Genomic DNA, 26,261 nt, shown 5'->3' on the forward strand with positions numbered 1-26,261 from the left:
TCTGTGTTTTTATGGACTTACTTGGCTTTCTTTCCAGTATAATTGTGAATAGGATTGATTTGGTAAATGTATGGGAGGCAAATGGTGTGTGTGTGTGTGTGTGTGTGTGTGTGTGTGTGTGTGTGTGTGTGTGTGTGTGTGTGTGTGTGTGTGTGTGTGTGTGTGTGTGTGTGTTTGTGTGTTGGGGGGGGTCATAGGGAGTGTGGATGTGCGTCACAGTCTGAGTGACCTCACAGTGGGGAGTCAGAATCAGATCAGTAGCACATCAGTGGCAGAGGACGTTGTTCTATCTATTCCATCCGCACTTCCTGGTTCACAAAGCCCATGTGCGTTCACCAGCCAATCCCGGGTTGAATTTGCGTCACTAAGAGGGTGTCTATTGGCGTTTCCTCTCATATCACCACACACAACGACACACACACACGTCTGCCAGCAGACACACACACACACACACACACACACACACGGACACATACACTTTAGGGTATCAAATATAGTCAACAGGCATACCAACTGTGTGTGTGGGGGATTTGATGGACACAAAACATAAAACACATGTCAAATGTACACCGCATACTCAAAATATTAGATCATTGCCACAAGACTGGGAAACGGAGGAATATATATATAAAATGCTAGTGTAGTAAACATGTTCCAAATATGTAGTGGAACTGTAACTGTAAATAGCATTAAATAAAAAGGCAAAGAATATTCCCCCGCTTTTTGTCCAGCGTTCAAAATACTTTAGCAGATCAAATGTCTGAATCAGGAAATGATCCTCGGCAGTGACCCTTGAGACCAGAGGTTATCGAAATGGTGTTTGATTTTAGTACATGCGTGTGATTCATCACTTAGACGCGGCTCAGAGCAAACCGCTCATCCCGCTGTAAAGGCAGCGTTGTTTTGATGCATTCCTCAGAAAAAGGGCATCATTTAGAGGCACTCTGTGGACTCTCGTTTCTTCACGCCCACGGAGCCGCGGCAGTCGGTGGGTGGCGTTGGGTTGGAAGAGTGGTTGCTAAGTAGACGAGCGGAGCCACGGAAGGAAGGCTTCGGTGCTGGAGACGCAGTGTAGGAGGGGGAGACGCCAACCGCTTCCTCCGATGGCCTTTCTGATGTAGGTACCCTGAGCTCGCTTGGACCCGAACACCCGGTAACACCGCGAGCACCTTCTCCTCTATCCGATTCTCCTCGTCCTCCACCCCTTCTCCTCCTTCACCACCACCTCCTCCTCCTCCTCCATCTCTTCCAACCCCTTCTCCTCATTCGCCACCACCTCCTCCTCCTCCATCTCTTCCAACCCCTTCTCCTCCTTCACCACCACCTCCTCCTCCTCCTCCATCTCTTCCAACCCCTTCTCCTCATTCGCCACCATCTCCTCCTCCTCCAGCCCCTCCTCTCCCCCCCCCGTTCTCCTCCTCCTCCTCCTCCTCCTCCCCCCCCTCCTCCTCCTCCCCCCCCCCCCCCTCCTCCTCCACCTCCTAATTTTTGCTATTTATATTCTACAAAGCAAACACTAAAATCTTTTTTTTGGTTTATTATGGAATATCAGAATATTTTATTCATGTGTATTCGAATCTTCATCAAACATGTAAGCCTTATCACGTTACGTTTAGCCATAAGAACCATCATAACCGTTTTTTTATACACAAAATGAAGTCATACTGTAGCTACAAAATACGAAAAATACAAATGGTGCAGTGAATTTCACGAAATGAAAAAGTTCTACAAATTCACCACAATGACCTTGGCTGAACAGACAACAGTATTAAACGGGCTGCCGGGAAGATTGGAGAACTCGATTTTGAGTGAAATATGTTAGAAATGTGATGGCCCTTGGTCAACTCTCTGACAGTGAAATGATCTGGGAGAATATCTCCCTGTGCCTTCCTCTGAATGAGGCCAACAGGAGTAGAGACAGAACCCTGCTCATTTCTGAGCAATCAGAAAATCTCTTCTCTGATTGGCTTCTTAGGGAATCCATCTCGGGGGGGGGGGGGGCAAATTAGTACCAGGTTGTGTCGCTCACCCTACAAGCTATGGCAAGCCAACACTAGTACAAATAGAGCTTATCTGTTACCATAAGCGGACGACCCCAAATCCTGACAACTTTTACTCGGTGTGTGTGATGCATTCATTAAAAGGGTGGAAATGTACAGAGAGTACCAACCGACACTGTTCGCAGGTTAGATGCCCTGATTCAGCTGCTGTTTGAGTGTTGGGAGTCTGCTCCCAGCCACAGCCTTCCTCCCTGGGCCCCTCCGCGCTCCTCCTCCTCCTCCTCCTCCTCCTCCTCCTCCCCCTCCTCCTCCTCCCCCTCCTCCTCCTCCTCCTCCTCCTCCTCCTCCCTTGGACTCAGTGTCTGCCCTCCTGCTGGCCTGCTTCTCTCTAGCAGCAGGGAGCAGAACGACAGATGAATACATGAATCATAATTAAGTCGCGAATGCCGAATATGAAAGACCAACAGCAACATCAAACTCGGCATGAAAGTCCTTCAGAGGAACATGAATCAAAAAGTCACAGCTGGTATTTTGTTCAAAGCAATTACATGAATCTGCATGAGGTTTCTATAATTAACTGTAGGTTTGACATGACAAATTGCCACTATGATTTACATTCATGTAAGGTTGTGTCACACCATGTCATTTGGGAGGATTTAATGTTTGTTTTGAATAACATCATCAAGGCACAAATCCTTCTTAAAGGCTGGTTAACGTTTCTCATGCCTGTCACTTTACCTTATGGACTTCTTCTGCTGGCTCTCTGGTGCCCCCCGTGGCTGGTTGGGGTACTGAACCCTCCTGTTCGCTTCCAGAGTGGAGGACAGCTGTAGCAGACAGGTTTTTAAAGGAGGGTGAGGCCAAGTCCAATGTGTTGCATACACACGACTGCATCACAGACTCAGCGTCAAAGGGCCTCAACATGTCCGCATTCAGATTAGATCCAACCTCAATCCAAGGGAAAACCTCTCAACGAACTAATTTCAAACTGTTGTTTGCCTCCAAGAAATACAAGTTCACTGCTAGGGCCTTTGTCTCAAGCACTGCTGCCTCGCTGCGGTGCTAAACAGTCCCTGACTTACTTTTCTAAGATTATGTAAGGAGCGTTGAAGCAGCATGCATAAGAGCAGATAGGCCTGAGAGTGTGAGAGAGAGAGAGAAAGGGAGGACAGCCTTTCCACTCCTCTTTCAAAATATATTGGTTGTTTATAGCTTTCAGCTACCCTCACAAGCACACACACACTTCCCTTTTACTCAAAACCCCAATTCCTCACCCTGTCACTGGTTCACAGATCAATAGTGCACTAAGGAGTCGCTCACTCACCCTGTCATCGGCGGGGGTCCGAGTGAACACATGATTGATGGGAGGAGCTTACCTTGGCGATCTCTGAAAGATACGCGCGTCTCTCATCGTTGGTCCTGTGAAACGCCTGACATTCCCCGGAGAGAAGCGGTCGGTTAGTGTTTTGATGGACGGACGATGTTTGGGCATATATTAATGCCTCTATAATCAAAGCTTCATTTGAATAATTAGCCGATTAGTAGAGCTGGGCGATTTTTTAATCGTAATTTGAATTCATGGTTTAGGACGATTTTAAAAAGAGAAAATCTTTAATAAAAAAATGGCAGCATGCGCTGGAGAAAGTGAGTTTGTCGAGTTTGCCTAAAGTCTGTGGCAACTAAAAGCAGCAGCACAACACATTTATTCCAAAATCCTAAACTGAGGCAAGCAGCAGATTGGGAATTGGGAGATTGTATGTTACTTATTTGGCTTTAGTTAATCATTGCTATTCTTCAAATAAAATCCAAACTTAAAAAATATGTAGGCCTATATCTGTAATTTATAGCAAAGAATATCAATTAAAATCGATAATCGGGTTTGGTTTGAAAAAAATCAGAGATTTTAATATTAGGCCAAATCGCCCAGCCCTACGTATCAGAGTGAACAGAAACCAGAGAGTCAGACAGAGCGGAAGCACAGAGGGTGAACCGGGTGCCTCTGTGCATGTGCGTGCTCCCCAGGTGGGTTTTCAGCGCTAGGACGCGCGGATTAGAGCAGGGCTTACTGACTGGCTGCTAATGCTAATGCTATGCTATAAACCCAGATTCACAAAATACCTCGCCGCTTGTTGCGTGAAACAATAAACAATGAGCCAGCCAGGGAAACGCACACACAATCCCATCATTATCAGACCGAGAATATGTGGACATTTGTATCAATGTTACCTTTTTTTAACTAATGACTAATCCTTCTTAATCCTTTGCTCATGATAATAGTCAACAAGAATGTTAATATAGCAGCATATCACAATAGTAATTTCATGGTATTATGAAAAGCTGCTACACACGCACACAGCACATTAAACCCGATCAGAGGCCTGTCGTCCATTGACCCAAAGTCCCATGCGGCACACACCGCGGCCATCTTTGTAGTCCTGCGTTCATGCGGCCTTTTCTAAATCATTTCACAAGCAGAACCAGACGCCCACACGCACCTTCCCTTCTTCTTCGATGCCAACACGACAGTCCATCAGGTGGCTTTGGAGCTCGGCCTTCTCATTGGTCAGAAGCTTCAAGCGTTGCTGCAGTGCATCCTGGGAGAGAATAAAGAGAATAAAGCGTGACACACAACAACAATGAACAGCAGCAACGTGTCCTCTGTGGGCCAACCCCTCGCGACCCCAGGCTCCGGGACAGGATACGACGGGGTGAAACCAGGGCATGTTTCAGTACCTAAGGCCAGTGTCCCTTCGACGCAGTCTGAGGTCATCGGTTTAAAATCTACACTGTGCTGTTCATTGGTTTGGAAATATCAGTTTAATGGTAAATTAACTCCATTTATAGAGCGCTTTTCTAACCAGGGGGCCACTCAAAGTGCTTAACAAATATTACCTAACATTCTCCGGTTCATACACATACCACACACCAACAACGCTGTCAGCCATGCCGGGGTAACAGCCAGCTCGTCTGGAGCTAGGGGTCAAGTTACCTGAGCGACTGCTGCCTTTATTGTATTATGATCAGATGATTAGACTCCTCTGGTGTGGAGTACGGCTGGACGAAGGAGCGAGCTACCCATCACAATGTGGTCGGCAGAATACCTTACCATCATAAACCAAACATTCTTCCTCCTCCTCTGCCATTTTGTTATTTTAGCTCAAAGTTTTGAATTCTTAATGCAAGTTGTCTCCTTTTGCACTGCCACTAACAACAAAGTAAACATAGGTCAACCGGTCTTCTGTTCAGGTTCCTATAACGACTTTGAACTATTTGTTTTGGGAGAGGAGGTGGCGATTAATGTGCAAAAACTTTACATTTCTGGACTGCTTCATGTTCAACCATTTGCTATGTTTCTCCTCAGTCTAACTTCTCCAGTCGGATAAAGGGTCTCATCCTATTTTTACAAAAATGGGGACAGTCTCCGTTTCTGGGGAGCTGTCCCGGAAATGTCCCCGTTTTGTAAAAATAGGGTTAGAGTTGGGTTAAATCAATGAATGGGTTCTTAAATGGCAAGGGGTTTTATATTGTATTAGTATCCATTTGCACTATGGAATGTTTGCTGTTGTATTTGCATATTGAACAAAAACCTGAAGTCTTTGTAAGTCAAATAAGATGCTTCTTAATAAAACCATTAAACTGGAAGTTTAATGGTTTAAAGTGTGCTGGTGCTGAAACCACACCCTGCATGTTAAGCACTTCATGCACTCACCTTCTAAACTGAGATACAACAAGGTTGCGTAGAAGGGGAGGCCAAAACCCCCCAGCAATTGAGGCCGAATCTGGAGATGTCTCTGGGGGGGGGGGGGGGGGGGGGGGGGGGGGTCTTTGATATTAAAATCTTAAAATGTGATTTCAGATATAGTGGGAGGAACCTTTAACAATATTATCATCCTGGTATGCAGCACGTGTGACTAGATTCTCTCGATCTTTGCAATTATTTTGCGATAGCTTTAAAACAATTCTGCTAATATATTCGCCTCAAGTATATGATTACCCTTCTGTATATTCTCCAAAAGGTTATAATGTTCCCTACCTGCACCACTAGACAAAAAGGACAAACAATAATGTCTACGCTTAATGAAAGACTGGAGACCCCCCCCCCCAATGAGTGTGACGGTATAATCGCCCCCCCCTTGATACAACAATGTGACTCCATCTCCAACAGGCCGCTGTAATCCTACACTCTGACACAGGCTGCCTGCCACCGCAGCTCAGTGCATTCAGCCATTTCACAACCGACGGATCAGTCACTGCATTGTAACCCACAGGGACGTGGAAACACTGTCGTACGCAAACCTAATATGCTGCTCTGACTGAGCCACGCTAATTCCCCTAAGACGTTTTACTGGGACAGTCTCACAAAACTGAGCCTAGCATAACACATCTGTGAATTGAGATAATTAAGGGTATGTTTAAAAAAAGGTTGCTTATTTCCCTGGAAGTAAAATAAAAACCAAAAGGACAGCCCTAAACACAACCTAAATACAGTAACACACACAGTTCTGTTCTGAATGGCTACATTCAGAACTGTATACCTTCGCTATATTTTCAGAGACAAACTAATCTGCAAGTCACTGAGGGCAGACTAATGAAATCAGTCTAGTTAGGCAGACAAGTAAACACACACTCATCAACGTATGCCCCTAACCAACACACACACTCACATGCACATCAACATACGCCCCTAACAGCAGCCTCAGTTAGTCCTAAATCATTGTAATTAGGTTGCATTGCTCCTCTACGGGCCTAGCTCTGCATAAACCAGTGATTACCGTGTGTGCTGTAATTGGGTTCATTCAAGTGCAGGGCTGGAGCTCCTGCCAGCAAAATTCCTCTAACGTCCCCATAGTAACACGATCCTACAGCGCCCTCTGCTGGTAATTAACCGCATCGGGCAATAACATGGTAAGCAATTATCGTCGAACAAACTCCTTTTTTCAGATGAAACTTACTGATGGCATGTCTTCGTAGGATCTAACAGAGGCCAATCGATCTGCAAGAGAAAGACCACCATGGTTACTGTGTGTGTGTGTGTGTGTGTGTGTGTGTGTGTGTGTGTGTGTGTGTGTGTGTGTGTGTGTGTGTGTGTGTGTGTGTGTTGGTTCGCAAGGAAGGAACATTGAAACAGAACTCAGTCATTATATACAGTATTCGCAAGGGTTAGATACGAGGCGAGCCTATTCCTGGAGTTGCTTCCATGACACGGAGATCGAGGCATTACTAGAGTGAGGGCCCCCAGGAGCCCACACTATCAAAATAATGGCTCACGTGGTTATGAATGTGTGCAGTGTGTAAAGAGAGATTGGCTTGACACAGCCTAACGTTACCCATTGGGTTTCCTCGTAAATCCTCCAGTTTGTCGTGCACCATTGAGATCTGTCTCTGCAGCTGTCCGTTCAACTCTATCTGGGTCTCGTATCTGGTTTTCCACTCGTTACCTGGTTGTTGTCAGACATTTGCAAGATGGTTAAAGGCAACTGATGCAGTGAAATAGGATATGTAGGTCCTAGGCCACTGGCTTTTTTACTAGAGATACTGCATTATAGGCCGTATCTATAGCAAATCTATTTATTCTTGGTTGTTTGGCACGTTTAGGTTTATTTATATGTTACGTGTATGTTAGCCTACTGTTAAGACTTTCACTACAAATATGATCACACCTTTTTCAGTTACATGTAGGCAATTGTGTATTATCTCGTTTTAAAAGATTAGAAATCTAAACGCACGTGTATGAAAATAAAGAACCATTGGCAGCGAAGATAAGCCTACCTTGACGCGTTCTTACCTTCTCCATCGACACTATGCAGTCTCTCCTGCAGCTCCCGCATTGTGCCCCTCAGGTCGGAGACAGACTCCTCCAGCATGTCCCTGCATGGTCACAGTAGATCATACATCAAGGCCTCTAACTAGCGCGATATCCACATGGACGGCCCGCCGCCAACATGACGATGAACTACAAACTGCTAGACGTTGCGTTAACTTACTTCATTTCTTTTTCCTGTCTGAGTTCCGCCTGCAGACGCGCCAGGTCGTACTTGTGGAAGTCTGCATCGACAGCACTCATGTCTCGAGAATGCCGCAGAACGGAGTTTGTTGTTCCTTCATTTCCATGGAGACGCGTGTGCACAGGTCACCCCGGTTACCAGGGATGTGGGGGGTCTCGGCTGAGTCGGATGGTTTCAGGGGTCCCAGCATTACCGTTGTGGTGCATATGGATATGGGAACACCTCGCATTTACAATAATGACTACGTCTTTACATACTGCCATTCTCAATAACTATTCTTTATTTTCCACACATGCGTTTCGATTTCCAAACTTTCAAAGCAAGATAAAAAAAATATAATAGCCTAAATAAAAGGCAACTTTATTTATACAGCACTTTTCATACACGAGGCAGACTCAGTGATTCACATAAAAAATCGTCATACAATAAAATGAAATAAAATAGATAAGTAAAAGAAAAAAGGCAAAGGCCATCGTAGAAAGTGCAATATATTGCAGATTTAGCAGAATGCTAAAGCAAACATCATTTTTTTTATCAAACATAAAAACAACTTTGTTAGCCTACATTTGTCAAACAAACAAGAATAAACAAATTTGACGTGCACTATAGCTTTTCAAACACATTGTATCTCCCTGCATCGAGTGGCCTACCATAATAACAATACGCTGGTTTAATAAAAGTCTCTATGATCTATTATTTATTCCTTCGATTCATGCGCCGTCTCCACCTCGCCCTCGATCTGCGCGTGCGCTCTCTTCTCGCCAGGTTTATCGACCATGGCTTTGGCGGTCTTCTTGCACGCGGTCTTCATGAATGCTTTGAAGCCCAGGTTATCGATGTTGTGCGCGGCCACGACAGTATTGATCACCGATTGGACACCAGTGCCCGTGGCTCTACCCGCATCGTCACCGTACCTTTGTCATAAATAACAAGAGCGAAAATAAAGCAGTTGTCGGGACTCGGAATACACCAACTGCTAATTTGAAGATGGCTGGTGGTTGATGGGCAAGTGCCGACCCGGGCTCCCTGCGGACACACCCGTTACTGTGTGATATGTGCTTGTGTTTTATTATGACTTTTAACACGCGTAAAACCACACAAGCACCACGAGACAAAAGCACAAAATCGGATGATGTTTCATGGTGTATATTTTATTAACCGCACAATGCACACTTTATGAACAGCAGAAGAAGAGGCATCACCATGCGATAGGGCAGAGATATAGCTTCTGTTAACACTGATTGGTTAAAGAAGATGAACAGCATGCCAACAAGAACCCATTGGTATTGTCTGGCGCGTATAGAAAGCGTTAATATAGAAATGTTTGATTAAAATATCAGTTTGAAACAGTTGATTTGGGTTATTATATCCAACATGGTTGAAGTTAGAAGAGCGTTTAAATAAAGAAAAAATTGACAAATTTCAGTCATCAGTTCAAAGATTTGGTTGCCTTTTCACTCGTCTTGCAGTCATTGGTTCCCGGGCATGTTTAACAGTTTCTCTAAACCCTTAAATCTGAAAAACAAACAGAAGAAGAAACAGGAGAGCACGGAGAGATCGTCAGAGTTCCCGAAAGCACCAAGAAACCAGATAAAACTGGTTTTAACTCTTAGGAGAAGCGTTCAGCGACACCAGCAGAGAATCAATGGAAGGCAGAGGGAGAGCAGAGAAGTCATGATTTGGTGAGTATTAAGATATACAAGAGGGGGGGGGGGGGGGGGGCAGGAAATAGAACGAAACCTTACTTGTACTTTGCGGTCATGACCGTTTCCGAAGCCACACTTTTACCCACGGTCTTGGCTCCTGACTCCAGAGCTGTCCACACGGCAGAAACGCCTTGAGATAGGACAACATGTTAGAACATGTTAGAACAAAGATAGCTGAAACATCAAAATGGCGACTGTGTACTAAACCACAGCTTTTAGGAGACATAAGCAACATAATCCATCTTCAGACCATCACAGCTTGACAACCAGTATAGCCAATCAAAGAGAAATCCCTCGCTCAAAAGCACTCTGAAGTCCCACCCTCTCTCTCTCTGGCCCAATGACGTTTTCCCGTCTCACACTCCCGATAACCGAATCCGGGAAAAGAGCCGCCTCAAGCGCCAGGATTGGACAGGCAGCCTGTCAGTCAAACTCGCACGCTGACTCCTAATCCTAACCCTATCAGAGACATGCGTTTGACTAACGTTAGTTTAATAAACATCACGATTTAACTTACCTTCCTTGCGGTCACGTGACGGATTCAGCCTTTTTTGATTGGATCAGGGATTTAAACCAACGTGATTGGATAATCTCTGGCTATCCCCTCATTAATATTCATGATTTTCCCCGGATTCCACCTTATGAAAAACACAGATTCGCGTCAGCCCTACCCTGTAGGCTGGTGACGGCCACCAGCTTGGCCCCGTCCATGCTGGAGGCCTGGCCGTCCTTGCTCTTCCTCAGGCTCTCCGGGATCAACTTGGCGCCGTGCTTCTTCACGTGTGGCGCCAGCCGCTCGCCCACGGCCTCCGCAACCGTGCTCACGCCGTTCACTGAGGTACGACACGCACACGCACGTGAGAGGACGACACCAACGAAGGCATGACGACATGCGGCCGGCACCGGAACACACAGAACAAGCAGGGAGTTGCCCGTGAACTTAAAGGTCCCTTGACATGGTGCCGCCATGGTGTGAGTGTGATTAGCCGTTGCGAGCCGTTTTGAAAATACGCCTCTTATGACATCACAAGTGGCCGTGTCCACCTAGATGCGTGCTGGATACACCTATCCAGCACACATCTAGGTGGACATGCCCACTTGTGATGTCATAAGAGCCCGATTTTCAAAACGGCTCGTAACGGCTAATCACACTAACACCTGTTGGCATATCATGGGACCTTTAAAGGTACTATTTCCCTCATTTCAAGGCTGAGGAGTTCAGGAGTGTTATACATGTTATACGTTTTGTATATTTCATGTCATATAACGTGAGTATAAGAGCGGGCAGGACAGTGGTGGTCCGAACTGCCATGTCCATCCTACACCTACAAGCAAGATGCCTAATTCATCTCAACATTCACTGTAAGTGGCCTCGAATCAAAGCTTCTGCTAAATTACCAATTAGTAGAAAATACGCCTGCATAAATAAATAAAAAACATCCCTGATTCTTTACAGTACGCAAAGCAAAGTTTTCTAGAGTGTACGACAAAGAAATTGTACCCTCACACCCGGGATCCACCTTCCGAATGGGTTTGAACGTGACCGGCAGACACACACGCTTCAACAGTGCTCCATGTGGGGGCGGTGCGTACCCAGGAAGCGGCTGACCCGCGCTGCGCCCCCGGTGGCCTGCTGGGCGGCCTGCAGGCCCTTGGTGACCTTGGGGCTGATCTCCACGGGGGTCTCCTCGGGGGTCATGTTGGTGCGCAGCTTGGTGGCCCCTTTGTGGACGGCCTTACCCGTGAACTCGGCCCCGCGCAGAAACTCCTTGCTCAGCCACGACGCCCCTGGAGGAACGCAGCCGTTAGCCGTTAGCATGGCAGCCGTTAGCGGTTAGCAGTTAGCATGGCGGACGTTAGCAGTTAGCATGGCAGCCGTTAGCAGTTGGCATGGCGGACGTTGGCATGGCGGGACGTATGTCGATCTTTTTTATTCTCTTCTGTCTGACAATTTTTACATTCCGTCTGTCTGAAGTAAAGGGGTAAAATGTGCGGTTATGAAACCACACATTTGTGCTACGTGACACAATGGAGAGCAGCTCCCTCTACTGGTCGAAGCTGGTAGTGCAATTAGACAAGCCGCATGCTAAAGTTGATGGTTCGTAGACGGAATGTAAATGGATAAAGAGAGGTCACAGCCCAAGCGTGCACACAAACACACACACACACACACACACCTGACAAGATATGTTGGGCCATCTTTTCGCTCCACTCAGGAAGTGGAGGTTTCTCCTCTCCCGTCACGATGAGCGGGGCTGCCTCCTCCTCCTCCTCCACCGGTCCAAGGGGAACCTTTTCACTCAGGTTGATGACCTCTGACCTCTCGCCCTCGACTGGAACCTGCAAGATATTAATATGAAGAAGACGTACAGATTTCACACATTACAGAGCGGAGGATGATTGTCTGCGTGAACCCTATTTGTTTTAACATGGTTTTTTTTTTCTCTGTATTTTTAAATTGGCCATTTACTATTGCCGAATATGTTCTTAACCTTGAGGCATATTCCCAGCCCGCCTACACACAAAGCAACATAAAATAAAAGGTGCGGAGTCGAAGAGGCTGAAGACATCATGTAAAACACCTGCTGTTCACCAGCTGAGAATGTTCACCCCACAACCCATTCGATTAAAGTCTCTCAGATTGCCTTTCAGCGAAACATGTCAGGACAACCAGTAATAATATATATATATATATATATATATATATATATATATATATATATATATATATATATATATATATATATATATATATATAGGGAAAGGAAGGAGAAGGAATATATAGCAAAGAAGCCAGTTACAATCTTTTTTTCCGTCCAAGATTGATACTGACATTTTCAGGTGTAGTTCAATAAAAGTATAGATTGTAATCAAACAGAGCACACCCCACCCTATCCTGATGAAGTTCCCGAATAATGACATATTTGACAGTTACAGGCTAAACCCTTTGCTGCGGAGCGAGATTTGACTCTAACCTGAGCATCTAAATGGCTTAGAAAATGGCATCAGATGTCGCGAGGGAGCGCGTCTGACGTTCTGACGAGCAAATTATATATTCTTACAGCCGTGAGTTGTACAGGGAGCAGTCACGGAAGCTGTCAATCAAGCTACAAGGAGGTCTGTGTGGTTGTGAAAGCGTTGACCAATCATAAGAGGGCCAGTGCCTCCCTTGGGATCCGCTCACAAAATTATCCAAAGTCATGTCGACTCGCGCTGGCAGACCTCCCCTGAGAGAGCGGGGTTTAACCTGTGGGAGAATGTACGGCTAGCAGCGCTCGCCCAGCGAAACCCCATCACGCGTGGCGCCTGCTTTGTTCTACGGCTGCTTTGTGCACTCGCTGCTTAGTTCAACACTCGCAGGTGCCCTGCTTTGTCTCTCCCTGTGTTCTGTTTATCGCTCACAGCCGCCGGTGCAGCTCTCGGTTGTTGACTTTATATAATTTGAAAGTGAGCCTGTTTGCTGGGCCTCGCCACATCGGACAAATCTGGCGTAATACTCTGGCTGATGTTTATGTCAGGATAGAGGTCCCATTAGACTTTATACGAGAGTTCTTGCCTGTAACTCAGATATTTTAGTGGAAGTTGTTCAAGTTAAAAAAAATTGTCAATATTCGGGTACTTCCACCTGAATCTCATAGGAATAGTCTGGGATCCGATCTGTTGGCCTACAATAAATACTTTTATCGTGCTACACTCGAAAATGTAGAAAAGTTAACTTCGTTTTTCCTTTGTGAGTTGACATTTTTGGGGCATAACCCAAGGGAGGCACCTCTTAGGATTAGTAACTTTCACCGTGACCAATCCAAACACAACAAACAAAAAAAACAGTAAAATACGAAAATCTATCTTCTGGTGCATAGGGGTGAACTTGTCATGCATGGCTCAGTGCTTCTTATGCGCTCACCTGAACCCGCAGTTCCACAAGCTGAGCCAGGATGTCCTTAAACAGCTCTCGGTGAGCGGCGGGGAGTTCGTTGGACAGGACGATGCCCACGTAGGAGCCCGGGCTGGCCCTCAGCGTGTCCGGGAACATGTAGATCCCAGAGCTGGCCAATAGGACGGGGGTGTCTGGCGCCAGCGGATAGAGCCAGTCGCACACCTTAGAACGCAAAGGAAGCGGGAGAAAACGTAAGACAAGCAGTCAAACCATCTCGGATGCATCTAAACTTAACTAGAACTGCTCTCATATGTAACCATTGGTCATTCTACTTTTTCTACATGGACTCTTGATGTGAATTGGGACCTATTTAGTGTTTTTTTAATCTATTTTGTATACTGTTATGTTGTTTTTATGTTCTTGACTTGCCTTGGGACAACGGATGTAAATTAGCAACTAAGCTAACTCCGGCATATTTATATTGATGCTCTGGCTGACATGTTAATTAATGTGCACTGTCCTAATCAAATAAATAAATAATAATAATAATAACATGGAGAAAAATTATAGCAAGCTAGCTCACAAAAGTATTCCCTGGTAAATATGATATTGTACATTGATTCCCATAGGTGAAATAGATGTTATAACATTAATCTGATGGACGTCACTGTAAGGAATATTGATGTTGATGACAATAAAAGGGAGAAGCGTGTGTGAGCACATCTTGAGTTTAATTTATACAGCGCTTTTCGAACCAGTTGCCACTGAAAAGCGCTTTACAAAATTGCCCAACAATCACCCATTCACGCACACATTCACACACCGACGGCGGCGTCGTCAACCATGCAAGGCGACAGCCAGCTCGTCGGGAGCAGTCAGGGTGAGGGCGTCTTGCTCAGGGTCACCTCGACACTCGATCCCCGAGGAGCCGGGGATCGAACCTGCAACCTTCCGGTTACCAGTCAACCCGTTCTTACCTCCTGAGCCCACATGCCGCGTGTTGTATGTTGGGGTCACACATTGTGGCACGGTCCCCATTATTATCCATTATAGTCCCTGGTATTATCCTTCTAATGTTTGCTTCCCATAGAGCCAGGGCAGTGGCGGCATGCCAGCTGAAAGCCAGGCCGCTGCGAGAGCCAGAGCCGAACAACACAAGCGCAGAGTCATCTGTATTAAGAGAGCATTGTGCTACCGGACCACAGCACTGCCGTGGTCAGACCATGGCGGGACAAGACCGGGGGGGGGGGGGGGGGGGGGGGGGGGGGGGAATGTCAGCCGTATCATCACCGATGCCAAGACCTACATGTTTGGAATACTGTGCTCTCCTCTGCTCTTAGAGACACAAAATATTAGGTGTTTAAAATAAGCTTATCAAGGTGTTTCATATTAACTCACATGGTTGACATGGCTAATATCAACTGTACACTTTTTAATCAATGTATCCAACCGATACGGATATGATCTGTGGGTTCTTAGATAAAATACATTCTTGTGTCAACATATGAAGGCACCACGGCTTCCAACTAGTCTTACTGCACTGTGCCTAATGCTAATTATTCCATATTATTTAGATAATTCATTCAACAAATCATTATTAACATAATGATTAATTATACCCTCTCATGTCTTTAACCATTGTCTCACTTGAGTGGTTGCCACATTTTGCATAAAAGATTCTCTCTTAGGATCTAACAATGAATGTGATGATTAATTTTATGACGTTAGATATTTTGAATTCCCCATTCAGGATACTATCCGTCTCCTTAAAATACTATTTCACAAGGATTCTGTTAACTTTCTAAGGGGTCAGCTATGATTCGATAATTATATTTTGGAAAAAATTATGTAATACATTCAGGGACATGTTACAACTATTGCAGTGTTGTCACTTGGAGTCTAGTTCACTGAATTAGGTCACTGAAACTAACCATAGAAACTAGTCTATAATTTAATTACCACAAAGGGACCACACCTTCATACCCTGGAGGCTATAGAAACGATTCAACACACACACACACACACATACACAACTTACATGAAGGTAGGCTGAGGAGGGCTTCTCCTTGCCGGCTGCCGCTGGAGAACGTTCCTCCTCACACCTGAAGATGCGCAGGTAACCCGGCTGGAACAGGGAGCTGACCTGTCCGTCTGGAGCAACGAAGAACATCTGCACCCCCGCAGGAATGAACACCAGCTCCTGGCCCACCCTTCCACACAGGGCCCCGGGCCCCTGTCCCCACAACACGCCGCCAGCGCTCCCGATGAGGCTCTGGTGGCCCTCGCCGGGCCGCGGGGTGTACGCCGGAGGCTGGTCCCCGGGAAGGACAAGGGGTCTGGGGGGTAGAGAGGGGAGGTCGGGGGTCGAACTCACAGCAGTAAAAAGGCTGTCTTGTGCTTGCACTACTAGCTCCGGAAACGTCGAGGTCTGAGCGAGCATCGCCGGTATGCTAGGGTACAGACAGCGCTGTTGGGGCTCCAGTGTGTCCACACCGGTGGGGAGAGGATCCATGGAGACCCGGCTTCTCTGGGCCTCAGTCGTCTGCTTGGTGGTCTCCAGATCGGCCAGATGTAGCGTCAGGTTCTTGAGAATGGCGGCCATCTTATGCTGGAGCTGTCTGGCGGCGTCCCAGTTGGGGCCTCGGTGCCGCTCGCCGTTCGTGGGGATCTCCAGTCCCTGTTGGAGGTGCTGTCTGCCCCGCCGGTAGTAGTCCAGGCCCTCGTTCCTTTTACCGGCGTCCTCTGCCCCGCGTCCCTGGCTCAGACAGTGAAACGCCAACTCGTACTGATCCTTGACCAGCAGCAGCTCAGCAGGCTGTTGGGCCATGCTGACAACCAGTGATTACTTGGGCAAAGACGTCAGAAAAACACGTGGATCGTAGTTAAATTTACAAAAAGTAAATATTCAAGTGGAAGAATTAAGGAAACGCCGCATTAAACTCAAAGCCTACAACGATCTAAAAGTGCTGTTCAAGCTCGCCCAGTACAGAAGTATGCAGGGTAGTGAATGAGCCATAGGGAAGTGAATGAGCCATACGGAGAGGAATCCGCTACTGTCCCGACCTGGTCTTACCTGAACAACCAGGTAGGAGTGGTGCGCGTTTTAAATATAGATGTTCAGCATCACCACGGCCCTGACACGGCGGTTCAAATGTAGGCGGATAACTAGCAACTCAAACAGGAAGAAAGTTTATCAGTCAGCGGGTCTTACCTTACGCTTGGTAGACCGAAAAAAAAATGCAGAATCAAGTATCAAATGAGTTGGCTGAAACGGTAGTTTCATGCCCGCGTCTGGTCGCTGTGAAGTCCCGTTGACAGACACCGCTCTTCTGTGGCCCGTCACCACGGGTTGACGTTACGTAGTGTGACCACTAAATGGCGCCATCGAGCAACACGTTTTGTTTGATACTAGTCCTTCAGCACTTTATTTAAACGGCAGTGAAGACAGGCATCTACGGAAGAGGATTAGTGCCACACTTAAGAAAAAAATAGTTCTGACTTTAATCTCAGAATTCTGAATTTAAAGTCAGAACTACGTGGCTATTGTAGAGACCACATAAAGAAGAACCAACAGCGGCACACTAATAGTTAAATGATGAGCGGCACTGACCGCTTCATCGCAAACGCTACAGATCAAGATCGACACCCTGTCTCAAAGAGCTTTAATGTGTTTGCAAGTGAAAACATTACATAAGCACCACATATGTAGGCCATACGGTGACTGATTGTGTTTTCTTAATGCCCAGTTGCTTGGCTGACGGTAATAGCATCTGACGCCAAGGGGAGGCAGGTGGGTGTAGTCCAGGTGTGTCAAACTCAATTTACCTTGGGGCCGCTGGAGGTAGAGCCTGGGCCGCATCAAGTATTCCACAAAAAAGTACAAATATCCAGTCTTCTCAAGCTTTACTATTAACAGTTCTGCAACATAAATGCTTTTTTGAACATGAATGGCTCTTGAACATGAACGGCTCTTTAAAACATAAACCTTCTTCAGAACATTAACTGTCCTTCTGAACATATGGCTTTTCTTGCCTACTCCTCCTGATCACTGCTGCTCTTCATCTGTTCATCATTTTAACACAAGAAAAAAAAAGAAGAAAGCCCTAGACGCGCAGATGATTGCGGCAGACAAACTAGTTTAAACTTCCAGGGTCGAATATTTTTGAGACGAGATGCATGTCATAATTTCGTAAATGTATTACATGATTTTGTCTCATGATAGGCTATATAAATTTCAATTAATATGTGTCGGCCTCAACTTGATACAAAACACTCCGTCGATATTTCCTCTCCCACTGGACACACAGTAACACACACACACACACCTACCGACGTATCCAGGCCCATGCAGTTAAATGCAATCAAACATGTCAAAACAGACCTTTTCTATAAATAGCCTACTCACGTTTGCAGTGAGAAAAACTGACGCACGTACATTTCATGCTCACGGATATGAAGCTCCACAACTTGAGGAACTCGGTTGCGGTTGCCCAAAAAAAAAAGTGACTAAACTTTGATGTCAAGTATGGGGCCACAAAATATCGTCCGGCTGGCCGCAATTGGCCCGCAAGTTTGAGACCCCTGGTCCATTACTCATAGGCTACATGAACGTGCCATTGTTGTTTTAGTCTGAATGCATTACTGGACAAGAATTTAGCAGATATGAACAGCCGTCTAGTCCCGAGTGGTTATTTACTATTATAGCAAGAGTCTCCAGGCATACTTTTAGCCATATTAGTGTAACAGACTGTTCTGTTTAGTATGGAAAAGGAGGTGGGTCCCCCTCGTGAGTTGCCGTAGGGGGGGGGGGGGGGGGAGTTCGGGGAAGTGTTACCATGGACTTGGCGCAAGTAGGCGTTAGCGTTCGATGCTCCGTCTATGATATAAGCTCTGACTCCAGGCCCCAAAACAACGCATGTTCCAATCACCTTTTGGTCTTCCATTAACGAAATGACTGAAGATTAAAATCAGAATTATCTTTAAAGTCAGAAATACGGCTACCTGTAAGGACCAACCGGTTAATTGACATTAAAATCAGAACTTCAAGTGTGGCCCTAGTCCTCTTCCGTAGGCATCACATATCCGTTTAATACCAGGCTTAAGTTTAGACCTTTTGACAACTAACGTCATCACGGTAGACACATTCACCGATTAGATATCCAAGTAAAGGTTAAATGCTGGATGTTCCTTGGAAACTTAAGCAGAGTTTAATATAAACCTTAAGGCCATGGTCAACTCTGTATTTGAGCTGATGGAGAGAACTCAAGCTCGAGTTGGAATGCCAAAATACATTTTAGCATTGCATAATAGATGCAAATATTTTTCCCTCATAGCCGATGAGGAAAAACTGGTTTTAAGGCTTAGATTCGTAAGCACTACTTTTGTCCATAATTGTTAAGACCTGGCATCACCCTACCAACAAGATCTGAACCCTGTCGAGTACACCTCTGGAATAATAATTTATTGTAACAATAAATCTAAGTCTCAATAGCAATGGATTCTACTCTGACCAAAAGTATTAGCAAGAGGAAGTGACCGAAAGACAAAGGATGAGGGCAATAATGTTTAATAGACATGATGCTGTATAAAGTCCATCCAATGGCAGTCACACATAAAAGTTTGAAAATCCGTTGACCACTGGCCACACGTACACATGTCTGTAAAATTCTACAAACAACCCTTCATTTAGTATTGATTAAAATATCATCCACATAAAAAGCATTAGATTAAAAAAATATAAAAAAGTGCTACGATTGTGCACTCTGGAGAGCAGCAATGGGTCTGTGAGCAATGCATTATGGGAAAGGCAGAGTGGTGGACGGAGTCATCAGTGACACACTTCCATACCTGGAAGAGGACACAAAAGCCTTAATACAGCATACAAGGGAGCTGGATCACAATGACATTAATTGAAATGAGAAAACGAAAGACTGAAAGTAGCATGATCCTACTTGGAGCTCTTGTATTTCCCACGGACAGCCTGCTGGGGACGGCTCTCTGCGCTGAAGTGGATCCTGTGGAGGTCCTTCAGGCAGGGTACGATGTCCGTCAGGGTGTACCCGGTGAACTCCTCCAAGGAGTCCGGCTACGGCGGCCACAACAACAGTCAGAAACATTGCAATTCTTACAAACCTGAAAGGGGGGTTTCAGAATCCAAGCACACGACTCCACATCTCGTTGTAGTGACGCTTACCCACAAGCCCCGGCTCAGGGTGTAGTTGGCCAGGCAGTAGGCCGCAGCCGCCACCAGCGACGGGGGAAATGTTACCAACATCTCCATATCCAGCAAACTCAACTCTGCCACATACTGAAAAAGACAAATCAGACATCTTTGAGACCTTGCATCAAACAATTGATATGTAGATGTTGGGGACGACAACTTTGAAGCCTTTTAGACGTTTTGTCTACCCGATGTCAAGTGATTTTATTTAAAACCCTCTTGTTAGCTGCTAATATTCACCGCTAGCACAATCTGGACACTACAGTTAACACGTGTCGTCTCCCTTCAAATGAATTCAACGCGCTGAACAGCCTCCAGCTCGAAGAGGAGGGCTCACCAGCGCGAGGTGGGTCGTCTTGGAGCAGACCGCCTGGATGGTGATGAAGAGGCGGAGGAACTGGTAGGCGGACGGCACCGTCATGTTGAAGGCCAACACCTTCAGGAACATCACCTCCATGCGCACCAGCTGCTTCTGTTCGTAGGTGCCGTCCGTGATGTACACAAAGTCCTCCATCTCGGGAGGGTAGATCTCCTCGTACTTCCTGCAGTACAGCCGTGGAGACCCTTAAAGCTCAGGCTTCTGAAGGCAGCTGTTCATGTCAAACTTCACCTAATGCATTGGTTCTCAAAGTGCGGGGCAATGGCGGCCCGCAGAAACATTCCTGGTGTCGCGCAATGACATACAGATGTCAGAAAATAAAGTAACTTTTTTTTATATTAATTTAAAGAAAAAAAAATATATATATATATATATAAAGAGAAAAGTCGACTCTAGCTTTCAATTAAATCCTGTTACATCTGTTGGGTTTAATCCGACTGTACATTACTTTGAAAGGATGAACTGAGGTTTGAGATTTAGACCTCACTCCGAGGTCCACGGTGCAATGTTTTTTTCACCACTGGGATACTGACGGCGTTTCCTCCTTTGGTGACCCGCATTCAAATTTTGCGTTCCGAAATTGGCCCTCAGCTGTCAAAACTTTGAGCACCCGTGACTTAATGCAACTGCAATGCAATAGTTCAAATCATGAGCCGGAGACTAGGGCCCAACTCGATTGATATTTCCTGGGAACGAGTGATGCATTTACAATTCCAAAATCCATTATAAAAGCCAAGTATGGATTGACGTGGTTTTGCAGGGTATCTGCAAATTTCAGCAAGTCAAATTTAAGACTTTTTAAGACTACCTTGAATGAAATTTAAGACCTAAAACACGCAATGGTGGGGGGGGGATCCTGCTGTATTATAACACGAGCATAGCATGTGTGTCACTCAATGAGACTCATTCACCTACACATTGTCGCAGACTAGCTAGCAAGCACGCAGATAATAATTTATATATGCAGCTAGCAAGAAAGAAGCCTCTCTATATGTCCTTCCTGAAATGTCCGCAAGAAAAATAATGGCCGACAAATTTCAGACCTTGGGTTACAGTATTTAAGACCAGCATATAACATTTGGAACGAATTTAGGACTTTAAGGCCTTAAATTTAGAAACATGAATTTAAGACTTAAGGATGCACGGACACCCTGTAGACTCTGCATGGCCTCCCCTTACCTCCCCCCACACCCCCTCATACCTCGTACACTTAAAAAACATTAGTTAGCATTGTGTAGCACCACGTTAGCTAGTCTACCAGGGCCTGCAGCGCCCCCAACAGGTCACAGAAGGGGGGGGGGTCCTTACGCTGCCAGCAGAAGGGCCACCGTGCCGACCAGCTGCAGCTTGGCGCGCTTCACCGACGTGGTGTAGGACAGGAAGCGGTCCAGGTAGCTGACGGCCAGGTGGAGGGTCTCGGCGCAGAGCTTGTACTCCTCGGCGACCTCCGCCAGCCAGTCCACCAGCACCAGGCGCATGCAGCCCGACAACTCAGGGTGGTTGCTCAAGTAGTTCTGCCGGGGCCGTAGCTTGGCCTAGCGAGGACACAGATGCAGAAAACAAAGCGGAGACATCAAAACAAACGACTTTACATCAGGGTTAGCAGGAGTAAGACAAGGCTGGGTTACACCGAGGTTGCACCGAGAGCCACGGCCGGGTTGCACTGAGACCCCAGTGCATCGAGACTCCTGCCACCTTTTTAAGGCAAGAGTATTGCCTTAAAGGGTTTTTGACGACAATTCAAAACGAGACCACCGCGTACTTCTCTCTCCCTCAGGTGCCGGTAAATATCACCAGTGTACTCTGGGACACAGAGCTCATCCTGCACAGCCAGGGGCTCCTCTGCCAGCGACTGCATGGACGTGTCAGCGCACGAGTCTGCAGAGAACACAAAAACACACATTTATTGAAAATGGACTCAACAGCAGGGCTGGGTTAAACGATTATTTTTTAAACGATTAATCTAGCGATTATTTTTTCGATGCATCGATTAATCTAACGATTTATTTTTTTTCAGTCCGATGCGATCGTTTCCTTTTACATTATAGAATTCCCATACTTTGGAGGAACGAGTGCGTGGCTTCTTGTACTTATGAAAGTCTGAGGAGCCACACGCGTTTCTACTACGCTCCGGCACCGCCATCTAGGTTTTTTCGAATCGAACCTTACTCAACAGTAGAGGCTAGATTGAGGGCCAGAGCAGCAGCCTCACTTGTACTCAAGTCCAGGAAGAGACGGAAGTCTCTATGCTGGAGGGCGGCATGGTCCTCCTCCAGCAGGCTGGAGCCGACGGCGTCCATGTCCTCCACAGAAGCAGTGATGACCGCGCACTTCTCCTCAATGTAGACATCGTAGCCGGAGCAAGCAGTGAAGGCAGTGCTCATGGAGCTGGAACATTGCTCTCCCTTTGTGAAAGATGGAATAACATCAAATCCAGCAGCCATTACAATTTAAGAACAGATATAAAAACAAGACCCCTGAAGCACTACTGACCAGGGGCATTCGGCTGCGTTGTTCATTTTCTGTCAGGACAGCAAGCACTGTTCTTGGCTTCGTCTTCTGCACCGCAGCCATCTCCGTCTTGGTGAAGGCCGAAGCATTCTCTTGGTTGGTGTAGATGCCCACGTGGCTGGTCATGCCGAAGCTCTACACATAAGGTGTTAAACAGAAGCTTCACCACGTCTAGTTCAACCTTCAAATACATGCAATGAGTCGCCCCAGATTCTGTGCAAGCAGACCAGTAATGGAGGTTTAATGTGGCGCCAACGAACAAACGTCAAAACCAGCGGAATGGAAAATGGGAGTGCATCGGAAAATGTCGCACGCTGCCATGGGAACATCGACTACAGTCCTACCATCAGCCAATTAAAATATACTTCGTTCGACAGTTGTACACTCCTGCGTCTTTAAATCTATTTACAAACATAGTAACTTTAAAAACTTACCATGATGTTAGTCACTATTTACGTTTCCAATCGGCACCGTGACGATTAAGCACTTTCTAACGATAACCTGACCGGGTTAACGTTATAAAATCCGACGATTTGGTATCTGGAGTAGGCTTAATGGTCAGTAGCTGGCGCTTTCCTTGGTATCCGAGCTGACACTTCCGGTATTTTCTGGCTGTCAGGCGAGTTTGAGAGACTGACTGACCCGTTGATGAGCTATTTATCAGCTGAGGTACCGACCCTAATTATCCAATCACGTTCAACTTTATAGAAAAACAGGCTCGTGATTGGAGGCGGTTTCAGTGACCGCCCTCACGCAGAAAGTGAAGATGTTTGAACTTGGCTGGGATGGGATGTCATGTGGGGTTACAGAGCAAATGCTAATTGTTTTGCGTATTGTCGTATTATATGTTTATCTTACTCACCTCCTACTACTGTGACACATGTTATTATGTTACTTGAATATAATTATGTTTAGATTGTAAGGACAGTAAGGCCTACATGGTTCTTGCCCTGAGAAAGCTTTGTCAACCGGACAGCATTATCAACCGGGCAGGTTCAGTTTGGCAGTGTTCAAATTTGGAACCACCATTTCAACATCCTGCAATTTGTGAAACACATTAGATTAGTGCTCTGCTTAATTTGGTTGTTTGTTTTTTTTGTAACCTGATGAATAACACAGATGGATTTTTGCATACGATTGCACATCAATACTCACTGTTCCTCCAGCCTGTGTGCCATGAATACCATACATTTTTACCCACATTAACAGTCTCGACAGTGACACACACGTATTTCAGGGAGCTGCACGCCGATCACTCTAAAGAAAGTGATATCCCAGACAGACAGGGTGATACAGTATGGGGGGGCACTGGGCTATGGCTGCGGCTCGGGTGGAGATGGCAGATAGACAGGCTGCTATTTTCTGTTCTTGAAAGGAAATCCATATCTGTTCACGCTCTGCTGAGAGAGGAGACACACACACACACACACACACACACACACACACACACACACAGATTCACAGAGACAGACGCACACACACAAACACAAACACAGACCCTCTTACACACACACACACACACACACACACACACACACACACACACACACACACACAGACACACACACATACAAAGACAACCACACACAAACTGATTCACAGACACACACACAGACAGACGCACGCACTCACAGACACACACATACACAGACACACAGATTCACACTCACACACACTCACTCACACTCACACTCACACATGCACACACACAGAGACACACATAAACTCACTCACACATGCACACACACACACACACACATGCACACACACAGGCAAACGGTAAATCCACTTGCAGACCAATATACCAAAGATGGAAGGTACCCTTACTTAAACCCTATAAAATGTTCCTGTGTAGCTCAATGGATGGAACATAGTTCAAGGGTCAGAGCTTTGATTGGATAAAAGCATCCATCACATGACATGTCATTGGTACATTTCTGACCTTTTACCTCTTCTACATCTTACTTTATTCCACTATGTTTTTTAAGTGATGCACTCAACTACCATTTAAAAGGAAGCCAGGCCTATATACAAACTGGATCAGGTGTAGTTTAACTTACAGGCTAAGCTGGAACATCTTGCCACACTTTAACATGAATTATACGCTGTTGCAATATATGTACAACCGTACATTATGGACATCAATGTTCATGTTCATGTTGAACTGTTTATATCAAATCTTATTTTTCTGGGACATTGTCTCCAAGTGCTTATCCACCACGGAAATGATCTCAGACACACATACAAACACACACACACACACACACACACACACACACACACACACACACACACACACACACACACACACACACACACACACACACACACACACACACACACACACACACACACATACATACAAACACACACACACTGACACAAACATCATCACAATCCTCCCTTCTCACTCTCTGTTGCTCACTGTTATGCTCTCCCACACACACCCACACATTAACACACATACACGCACGCATACACGCACGCACACACACACACACACACACACACACACACACATCCACGGGGTGCGTTGGCAGATGCAGATTGTGTGTGACAGTGACGGGGGGGGGGGGGGGGCAGGGTCCTCCCATTAGCGCGATGCTGCGCTGCTGACAGCCTGCAGCCCAGCTGCACCTCTGACGACCGGGACGCAGACCCAGCCTGACTCCAGGTCAAACCATCCAGGCATCAGCCATCATCCGCCCATCGGCACACCCTGTCATCCATCCATCCATCCATCCATCCATCCATCCATCCATCCATCCATCCATCCATCCATCCATCCATCCATCCATCCATCCATCCATCCATCAATCCAAGCATCCATCCATCCATCCATCCATCCATCCATCCATCCATCCATCCATCCATCCATCCATCCATCCATCCATCCATCCATCCATCCATCCATCCATCCATCCATCCATCCATCCATCCATCCATCTTAGGTAGACAGGGTTATGCAATATGCATGCGATGCATCATTAAAATAATGCCAAAACATAACAATGAGGCACAGATAATTAATCAAAGACGAGGCTAACTACAGTTATTTACAAAAGGGCATCACCAGAGACACACATGCACACACACAAACCAACACCCACACCCACACACACACACACACACACACACACACACACACACACACACACACACACACACACACACACACAATCGATGTGGCCCAATTTGAGCAGTGCAACTCTGTATAATCTCACTGCATGCAGGGCAACAATGGGGCCACAAACCTTTGATGAAAGTTTTATTGTTGACTATTTCTGAAAGGAGATGGCTTCCGTTCTCTTTTCTCCTTCTTAAATATTCAGATGCTTCTTTTGTGTGTGTTTGTGTGTGTGTGTGTGTGTGTGTGTGTGTGTGTGTGTGTGTGTGTGTGTGTGTGTGTGTGTGTGTGTGTGTGTGTGTGTGTGTGTGTGTGTGTGTGTGTCTGTGTGTCTGTCTGTGTGTCTGTCTGTGTGTTTCCGTCTGTTCTTTCAAGGTTCCCCCTTGACCACTGTGATTAAACTCCTCTGAGCATCAAACGCTCAATCTTCGGACCT

At 46.1% G+C, this 26,261-nt stretch overlaps 3 protein-coding genes across 4 annotated transcripts; all 3 read right to left on the reverse strand.

The window, feature by feature from the left end:
* Positions 1 to 933: 933 nt before the first annotated feature.
* On the reverse strand, positions 934 to 8,104 carry ccdc169 (coiled-coil domain containing 169). Its single transcript, XM_056594907.1, has 9 exons — positions 7,985 to 8,104; positions 7,786 to 7,868; positions 7,328 to 7,438; positions 6,953 to 6,993; positions 4,496 to 4,594; positions 3,377 to 3,430; positions 2,739 to 2,827; positions 2,333 to 2,388; positions 934 to 1,058 (listed from the first exon to the last, which is right to left on the reverse strand). The coding sequence occupies exons 1-9, from the start codon at positions 8,062 to 8,064 to the stop codon at positions 934 to 936; spliced, it is 738 nt and encodes a 245-aa protein (XP_056450882.1). The 5' UTR covers positions 8,065 to 8,104.
* Positions 8,105 to 9,135: 1,031 nt separating this feature from the next.
* On the reverse strand, positions 9,136 to 18,186 carry sparta (spartin a). Of its 2 annotated transcripts, XM_056594980.1 has the most exons (10): positions 17,994 to 18,186; positions 17,414 to 17,506; positions 16,800 to 17,040; positions 15,627 to 16,433; positions 13,616 to 13,810; positions 11,889 to 12,051; positions 11,305 to 11,499; positions 10,383 to 10,544; positions 9,751 to 9,841; positions 9,136 to 9,520 (listed from the first exon to the last, which is right to left on the reverse strand). In XM_056594980.1, exons 4-10 carry the CDS (start codon positions 16,413 to 16,415, stop codon positions 9,475 to 9,477), a joined length of 1,641 nt encoding a protein of 546 aa, XP_056450955.1. In that variant the 5' UTR covers positions 16,416 to 16,433; positions 16,800 to 17,040; positions 17,414 to 17,506; positions 17,994 to 18,186; the 3' UTR covers positions 9,136 to 9,474. The 2 variants fall into 2 exon arrangements, with proteins under 2 accessions (XP_056450955.1, XP_056450956.1); XM_056594981.1 differs by lacking the exon at positions 17,994 to 18,186 and having other exon boundaries at positions 9,142 to 9,520; positions 17,414 to 17,567.
* Positions 18,187 to 19,138: 952 nt separating this feature from the next.
* Positions 19,139 to 23,336, reverse strand: ccna1 (cyclin A1). The gene is made up of 9 exons (XM_056594577.1): positions 23,133 to 23,336; positions 22,681 to 22,833; positions 22,400 to 22,592; positions 21,950 to 22,065; positions 21,496 to 21,722; positions 20,146 to 20,350; positions 19,782 to 19,895; positions 19,540 to 19,673; positions 19,139 to 19,435 (listed from the first exon to the last, which is right to left on the reverse strand). Exons 1-9 carry the CDS (start codon positions 23,133 to 23,135, stop codon positions 19,384 to 19,386), a joined length of 1,197 nt encoding a protein of 398 aa, XP_056450552.1. The 5' UTR covers positions 23,136 to 23,336; the 3' UTR covers positions 19,139 to 19,383.
* Positions 23,337 to 26,261: the final 2,925 nt, after the last annotated feature.

The sequence above is a fragment of the Gadus chalcogrammus genome, chromosome 7 (assembly GCF_026213295.1).
Source record: "Gadus chalcogrammus isolate NIFS_2021 chromosome 7, NIFS_Gcha_1.0, whole genome shotgun sequence".
NCBI lineage: Eukaryota > Metazoa > Chordata > Actinopteri > Gadiformes > Gadidae > Gadus > Gadus chalcogrammus.